At 34.9% G+C, this 8,861-nt stretch overlaps 1 protein-coding gene across 1 annotated transcript; it reads left to right on the top strand.

The window, feature by feature from the left end:
• The first annotated feature begins 2,457 nt into the window (after positions 1 to 2,457).
• Positions 2,458 to 8,633, top strand: LOC138693118 (ATP-binding cassette sub-family C member 4-like). The gene has a single exon (XM_069816759.1). It carries the CDS (start codon positions 2,581 to 2,583, stop codon positions 6,553 to 6,555), a length of 3,975 nt encoding a protein of 1,324 aa, XP_069672860.1. The 5' UTR covers positions 2,458 to 2,580; the 3' UTR covers positions 6,556 to 8,633.
• The last annotated feature ends 228 nt before the right edge of the window (positions 8,634 to 8,861 follow it).

The following is an 8,861-nucleotide window of genomic DNA, read 5'->3' on the forward strand; positions in this document are numbered from 1 at the left end:
GTGTTTTCCAGTTCAAGCGATTATCCAATTTCAAACCAAGAAACTTCTTTGAGATCAGTTCCATTTAATCTAATATTGTAATAAAACTGAACACAATTATGTGTACCGGTATCAGTACTTAATTTTATTACACTAGTTTTATCAAAATTAAGTGTAGTTTATTTGCACTAAACCATTCATTCATTAGATTCAGCACTGTATTAGAAGTGTTTATAAAGTGACCATGTTATTTACCAGTACTTGAAACAATCACGCTTGTAATAAGATTATCTGGGATAAGTTATTTATGTTTGAGACTAAATCATTAATGTAAATCAGAAACAATAATGGACCTAAAATATGATACCAGTACCTGGGTTACTCCATATTTAATAATTTAGGCCTAATATTAATGGCGAAAATAGCTGCATTTAATAAATATTTCTATATTTTCTACAAGTAACCAGTATGTGAGAACTAAATGATTACTGGTATACTTTTTGTCAAATTCACTCGAACACACATAATTCTCACTATACTTTGGTCCGAGTTTAAAATACTAACATTTTATGAGACTTGTTTGAGGTACCGGTAGTAAATATCTTTATTCGTTGGATTTAAAATTGTTCATTCCAGTATTTGGGCACTCTAGGTATAATATTAAGCCATTATTCTCTCATTCTTATCATAAGTGGATAAAAGCAAGATTGATTGCAAACTCTAATCCTTTTATGATTCAAACAACTAGCAATGAGTTCAGTTATGAACAAGATAGCTAGTGACATTTACATGTGGGTACTATTGTATATTAACTTCAATAGAATTGCAACAATGCTAGAAAAATAATTTATTAGACAATTAAATGAAGTAGGCTACTTAGTTTTTATTGTTTTTATATAACATTAAAGACTGAGAGGCTTTGAAAGAAGTATTTTTTTTTTTGCAGATAAACAGGAGATATACAGTACTGGTATCTAAAACTACTGTAACAAGAAAACTTTGTCCAAAATTTCTTTCCTTTTAATGTCACACAATTTTTTTAACGTTGTCTATACTCATATCACTCTTCCTTTAAGACTACATGTAAGTATTGTGTATGATGGAAAAAGGATATCTCTCCTTGGTAGATCTAAAACCTGGTCTACAGAATCGGTCATGCCAATTCCGTAACTTTTCTCCCTCTATCGAGTTAGCAGGAGATTTGAATGTTGAGGCGGATATCGAAAAATTAGTATTAAATTCTGATGCGTGCGTAGGTTAGCATAGGCCCCCTATGCTTGTGGGGCCCCTAGACAACTGCCAACCGTGCCCATATGTTAAGACGGTACTGAGCTTGATCTGTATAGGAAAAATGCACGATACAATATTTAGATTGTATTAATAATAAACTAACTATTACCTACTATGGGTTACAGTTCTTAATTCACGGTCGATATCAGCCTCATTAGGCTATCAAAGATTATCCCACTAGCTTTGCTCCAAAGAGAATAAAGAGTGAAGAAATTATAACTAATACACATTATAGTATTGTTTGTTTACTTCAACTGTCTGAAGACAGGTTTGAATCTCACAAGTGATACCAACAAGACAATACGTATGAGGAAACTAAGCCAGGAGATAATGGGGTATGGTGACTAGTTCCTTTCCCCCTACTATAGTATTATAGTTTTTTTTTTCAATATAAGCTCACAGTAGGCACCAGGAAGCGTTGACTTCGATGTTGAACATAGATTGGATAAAGTTTTGAAAAAGTAATAAGGAATTTTAAAGATAATTTTATATAAATCAGCAAAAACTGCATTTTTATAATTTTTTAACATTCTAGGGCAAATATATCTCAATCCAGGATACACTATTAAAATCCAGAACAATGATGCAAAATCCAGGATGTCTGAAAAGCCCGGATATACTAATGTGTAAAATTGGACATAATTACATACCGGTATTTAAAATCTTTAACTAGGATTTGATTTCGAAATAAGAATACCAACAGTTGTGACTTGGATGTGAGTCTTGTTAGTATCGAGATTCCACTGTCGTAAACAGTAGTAATTCTAAGTAAAGTTAAAAAACTTTCAATATTTACAGACATTGGATGAAACAGTACTGTAATATAGTTTGAGTCAAATATCGCGATCTTCAATCCTACTTGGATTGCACCATAGATTGCAACGTCATTATAAAATACAGACACCGGTACTGGAAATGCTTCTGTGTACAAAATATTAACTGGAATAATGAGGAAAATTAGATACTCATGCCGACGTATTTGAAAATCATCTCTGTTAGTTAACTAAACTCCAGTTGTAGGTACTATTTCAGAATTGAATATTCATTCAGTTATAATAAAGTTACAGACTGCCAGTCATTCAACTTTTATGGTACTATTGTTCCTGCAAAAAGCAAACAAACTAGAGAATACAAGAAACAGTTCGCGTTATCTATTACAGTGATAACAAGACTTTCTTATAAGTTGACCTAAAGCCCTTGTTCAATAGTCGGAGTTGAAACGCAGAACAGTGAAGGAAAGTTTCCTCGCATAGTGCTACAAAGTGTGAAGTGTAAATATCAGTGATACATTCCGTGTGAAAAGTTTAAAGTATGGACACAGGAAAGAAAAGAGACAATCCCAATCCAAGAGAACATGCCAATCCTATCTCTGTGCTTTTCTTTTTGTGGACAGTGGGATTATTCAGGAAAGGATACCGCGAAAACTTAGTAGAAGAGGATCTGTACAATCCTCTGAAGACAGACGAGTCAGAATATCTCGGAAATAAACTTGAGAATCAATGGGAAAGACAACTGAAGAAGTCGAAGGGAAAGAAACCGAGTCTTCTCAAAGCAATAGCTTTTGCCTTTTCATGGGAGTATTTCTTTCTTGGTGTATGCCACCTTATAAATGATTTGGGCATACGACTGGTGCAACCAATGCTGCTAGGAATGTTACTGGAGTATTTCAAGCCAGGAAGTACGACAGAGAAAGAAGACGCCTATCTATATGCTGGGGGCATTGTCTTGCTTACAATGTTCAGTATGCTGATGTTCAATCACTTCACGGTTGGAGCCTTCCATGTTGGAATGAGAGTGCGTGCTGCTTGCTGCTCTCTGATCTACAGAAAATCCTTGCGTCTTAGCCGAACAGCCCTGGGAGAGACTGCTGCCGGCAAAGTGGTGAATCTCCTGTCCAATGATGTCAGCCGATTTGATATGGTCTCCATCTTCTTGCATGCCATGTGGACGGCACCACTCTCTGCTATTGTCATCACTTACATACTCTACACAGATGCTGGCTACTCAGGTCTAATCGGTATTGGAATTGTGTTCTTAATAGTTCCAGTACAAGTGTATACAGGTAAATTAACTTCTATATACCGGAGGCGTACTGCCATCAAAACTGATGAACGTGTTAGACTCATGGATGAAATAATTTCTGGTATCCAAGTAATCAAGATGTATGCGTGGGAAAAGCCTTTTGCTGCAATGGTTAGAATCGCTCGTAAAGCAGAGCTTGATGTGGTCATCAAGACATCATACATCCGTGGGTTGTTCATGACTTTCCAAATCACTACAACTCGTATAGCCATGTTTGGCACCATGATCTCTATAGTTCTATTCGGTAGAAAGTTGTCAGCTGACAAAATATTTGTATACCAATCTTATTTCACAGTACTAGCCTTTAGTATGTCAATGCAGTTTGTACGCGGAGTAGCCGAAATAGCTGAAACACTGGTGTCAATTAAGCGTTTGGAAGAATTCCTGACTCTTGAAGAATTTCAAGAAACAACTTCAAAAGAAAATAATGTAATTGAAAAAATTGATAATTCTCAAGGATTAAGTTTAACAGGTGTTACAGCAAAGTGGAATGCCAGTACCAAAGATAATACTCTGAAAGATATCGATCTTCATGCCAAAAGAGGTATGCTTATAGCAATAATTGGGCAGGTTGGTTCTGGGAAAAGCTCTCTTCTACAGGCAATATTAGGGGAACTTCCTATTGCCAATGGAACTATAAGTAAATTCGGTAAGATATCTTATGCGTGTCAGGAACCATGGGTATTTGCATCTACGATTAGGCAGAACATAGTCTTTGGACGGCCATTTGATAGATCACGATATAACAAAGTAGTTCGTGTGTGTGCTTTAGAAAGAGATTTCAAACAGTTTCCATATGGTGATCTCTCTCTGGTAGGAGAAAGAGGTTCTTCTTTATCCGGTGGACAAAAGGCAAGAATAAACCTAGCCCGAGCTGTATACAATGAAGCCGATATTTATTTGCTGGATGATCCATTGTCAGCTGTCGATACACATGTTGGAAAACATTTGTTCAACGAATGTATAAATTCGTACCTGGCAAGCAAAACTCGAATCTTAGTGACTCACCAACTTCAATACCTCAGAGATGCAGACCATATTGTGATTCTCAACGATGGAGCCATCCAAGTTCAAGGTTCGTTCCAAGATCTGTTGGGAAGCCAAGTAGACTATGCCCAACTGCTCGGATTGGATGGTACTGAATCCGAAGAAATTTCTACTGAAGACAAACCAGAGGCAGAACGCATCGAAAATGAACCAATCAAGATCTTGTTGAGACAAATCTCACGTATGTCTGTCAAGAGTAAATCGTCTGATAAAACAACGATAGAACCAGTATTTGAAGAGGTGGCAGCACCCATTAATGTAGAAGCTTCTTCAAAAGGAGTATTAAAGAAGTCGGTATACTATGAGTACTTCAGTTCAGGTGCGAATATGTGCGTTGTTTTCATTATCGGACTTATGTTTCTTATAGCCCAAACAGCTGCTAGTGTCACAGACTGGTGGATGGCTTATTGGATAACACAAGAAGAACTACGAACGTATTATGAAAATCAGAATATCAGGGCAACAGAAAGTATACTGGTTGATAATTCCACATCACAAGATACGTGGGATGAAGAACTTAAAAATATGCCATCATCTTATACATACCTCTACATATACACAGGCATAGTGGTGATTTTGTTCACAATAACAATAACTCGCTCTTTCTCATTTTACAAATTTTGTATGAGATGTTCATCCAAACTCCATAATTCCATGTTCACCAGTATAATACATACCAGGATGCGTTTCTTTGATCTCAATCCTTCAGGAAGAATTATGAATAGGTTTTCAAAAGATATGGGGTCAGTTGATGAACTTCTACCAAAAGCAATCATGGACGCATCTCAGATCATCTTAATGATGATAGGTAGTTTAGTTGTAACAGTGTCTGTCAATCTGTATTTTCTTATTCCCATTGTGGTGATGGGAAGCATTTTCTGGTTCATTCGTAGAATCTATCTGAAGACATCAAAAAATGTTAAGCGTCTTGAAGGAATCACAAAGAGTCCAGTTTTTACACATTTGAACGCTACTCTTCAAGGTTTAACAACGATACGTGCTTATGGGGCTCAAAATATATTACGCAGTGAATTTGACAAACATCAAGATCTTCATTCATCATCATGGTATATGTTTATTACAACAAGTCAAGCATTTGGCTTCACACTGGACGTTATGTGTCTTATTTTCATTGCTCTTGTCACATTCAGTTTCTTATTGTTGGAAGATACATTTGGTCGCAGTGTTGGTCTTGCAATCACACAATCTATGGCTTTAGTTGGAATGATGCAATGGGGAATGCGTCAGTCTGCTGAAGTTGCAAATCAGATGATGTCAGTTGAACGAATCGTTGAATATAAATATACTCCTGAAGAACCTGGACTAGAAACACCTCCAAATGTTAAATATCCTCCCAACTGGCCTTCAGAAGGGCGCATAGTGTTTGAAAAGATGTATTTGCGGTATGGGGAGAGTGATCAACCATCCGTAATCAAGAACCTCAACCTTATCATCAGACCAAAAGAGAAGGTTGGAATAGTTGGAAGAACTGGTGCAGGAAAATCTTCACTGATTGCAGCTCTCTTCCGACTTGCTCACGTTGATGGCGTTATCCTTATTGATGATGTGGACACTGGAACCATAGGTCTGCACGATTTGAGAAAAAATATCTCAATAATTCCTCAGGATCCTGTTTTGTTTTCAGGAACCCTTCGTCGAAATCTTGATCCATTTGATCAGTATCCTGATTACATGCTCTGGAGAGTCTTAGATGATGTTGAGCTCAAGGATTCCGTTGACGGTTCTCTAGGATTGGATTCTCACGTGTCTGAAGGAGGTAGTAATTTCAGCGTGGGTCAAAGACAGCTTGTGTGCCTGGCTAGGGCGATTCTCAGAAGTAACAAAGTTCTCATGCTTGACGAGGCTACTGCTAACGTAGATCCTCAAACAGATTCGCTGATCCAGAAGACAATAAGGACCAAGTTTGCAGATTGCACAGTACTCACTGTGGCTCATCGTCTCAACACTATAATGGATTCTGATAAGGTGCTTGTCATGGATGGAGGAATGATGGTTGAGTTTGACCATCCTCACGTGTTGTTACAGAATATGGAGGGTCACTTCTACAGCATGGTACAAGAGACTGGTAATAATATGGCAGAACAGCTTGCTCGGATCGCTGAAGAAAGTTATCATAATAACAAAAAACAAACGTAACGAATGTGTGATGTAGTTGTGAGAATGAGTGATACAGTTTTTGAATGAGACTAAATGTTGTGTGATCTTCAAGTATAAACATAAAGTTTTAAAAGTTTTCCTTAATTTTGTGAGTGTGGCAGACATCTATGGAAACTCATCAGATTTCAGGTACATTACTTCAGAATTTAAATGAATGTAACATATTCGCTGCTTATGTTTCCACATTCAGAATATTGTCGCGGTATTTTACTTGATTATATATTATTCTCAATTTATCTAAACAACATTTTAATGTTCTATAATATGTATGTGCCATTATTATATTATTCAATTTCACTCTCTCTTTGTTACCTTCATTAAAGGCTTTTCAGATTTTTTTCTGACATTATCTACAAAAATAGGCCTATCTTCAATACTTGAATGAATGGATACAGTATAGAATTTGTTCTGTAATTGGAACTTTTCTAGTATAAAAATTAAAGAAGTTATTATTCAATATATAAATTTTAACATTTAGAACTCTATGTTGCGTTTTCAGATTAACCACTCACTTTATATAAATTAAAATTAATTAATAATCTAAAATTAGGAAATATTCCCTGCAATAAAATCGAATTCTAATGAAATTAATTAAATTAATAAAATGTAAACAATTCAAACAATTATAAATTTACAAAATTTCAGCGACTAAGAAATATATGCTCTGTTGCAACCTCTCCAGTCCATACCCCTTTTTTGAAAGACATGATAATCATCATCCCGTCTGTTCATAATTGTTCATTAATTAATAATTTTGCTAGCTTAGCATAAAATATGTGTTCAAAATTGTTTGTCAGCTGCTGTAAATTTGACAACATTGTTCCCTAAGAGTATGCAACAACAAATACATCTGTTTAACAACTACATTACAGTAAGTAAATTGCTTCAAATACAGTTCTTTGAGTCAGTTGATTTAAATATAAATTTATTAATAAACATAAACTATTCCAATGATAAATTTTATATTTAAAATTTATGTATGTTTTTCCATGATGTCGTCACATACTCCCTCTGTTTATCATTCACATTCCTCTAGAAGAATATACCCCTCAGTTTGAGGGTCAATGATCTGTAGTGTAATGGTGTTTTCTCAATTCAAATTTATTTTATAAAATTGTCAAAATGAATCAATGAATGCTTCATATTCTTGTTCTTTAACTTACGTGCATTAACCATATTTAGTACTTAATTATATTATTATTATTACAAAGTAGTGAATATGGTTCATTATAATATTATTATAATTAAGTACCTACTGGGTACTGAATGTGGTTAATGATAAAAGTGCCAAAAATTCCAATTTCCGTTTCTTTGCATAGCACGAAAGTAAGAGCCATATAAGAAAAGTGAAAATATAAGAACAATGTGGTTTGGTTATATTGTTTGTCCAAATGTTTCGCTAGTGATGAATGTACCAGCAGAGTGACCTGAGAAATGCTGAAAGTGCCTCTGCTAGGCGTTGACGCTAATTTAGTTGAAATTGACAGCAGGCTTATTCTTATCTTGTTGTGTGGTTAATGAATGGTTTTAAAAATGTTTGTTAGTTTCTTTTTTACTGTAATACAATATTATTTTATGTGTACCTAGTATTATTTCTTCTAGTTTTAGAATGTTAGAAAAAGTCAAACTAAAGATTTTTAAAAGTAAAAGAAACTGTTTTTTTCTGGAAAAAATCTGAGTATGGTATAAATTCATTCTTAACTTTCATGATGTTTTCCATAACAATATTTATGTAGTCTAATCCCACAAAAACACTGGATATATGATTTAGTGCAATGTAAGATGTGTATAACAAAATGTGAACATGGTGAATGATGAGAGTGCATTATGGGAAAATACTATTTGGCTAGAGTCCCAACTTTCGTTTGAGGCACATTCATCAATTACCATATTCAGATCTCAGCTCAATGTGATAAAGGAATCTTTGATATTCATAGGAATAAATTATTTATTGTTTCATTTGTATGTATATGTAACATATATGTAACAAATGTTGAATATAGTATTAAAGTGTATGTATTTGATTTTATAAAAAATATAATTGTATATGCATAAAATATGTTGTATACATCCAATACTGTCAGAACGTTTGAGACCTGGGCTACTACTACATTTAGGGGAAACCCAAACAAAACGGGTTATTAACAGGGACTCCAGCAGAGGGGTGCCAGAATAGGCAATCATCCCTACTGAGAAGTCAGACTTTTTTTAAGTTTCAATATACAAAGTAGACTTTTTAAAACATACTATATTCACAACTATGTATATTTTCCATGTGCGTTGAC

Source organism: Periplaneta americana, chromosome 17, assembly GCF_040183065.1.
Source record: "Periplaneta americana isolate PAMFEO1 chromosome 17, P.americana_PAMFEO1_priV1, whole genome shotgun sequence".
NCBI lineage: Eukaryota > Metazoa > Arthropoda > Insecta > Blattodea > Blattidae > Periplaneta > Periplaneta americana.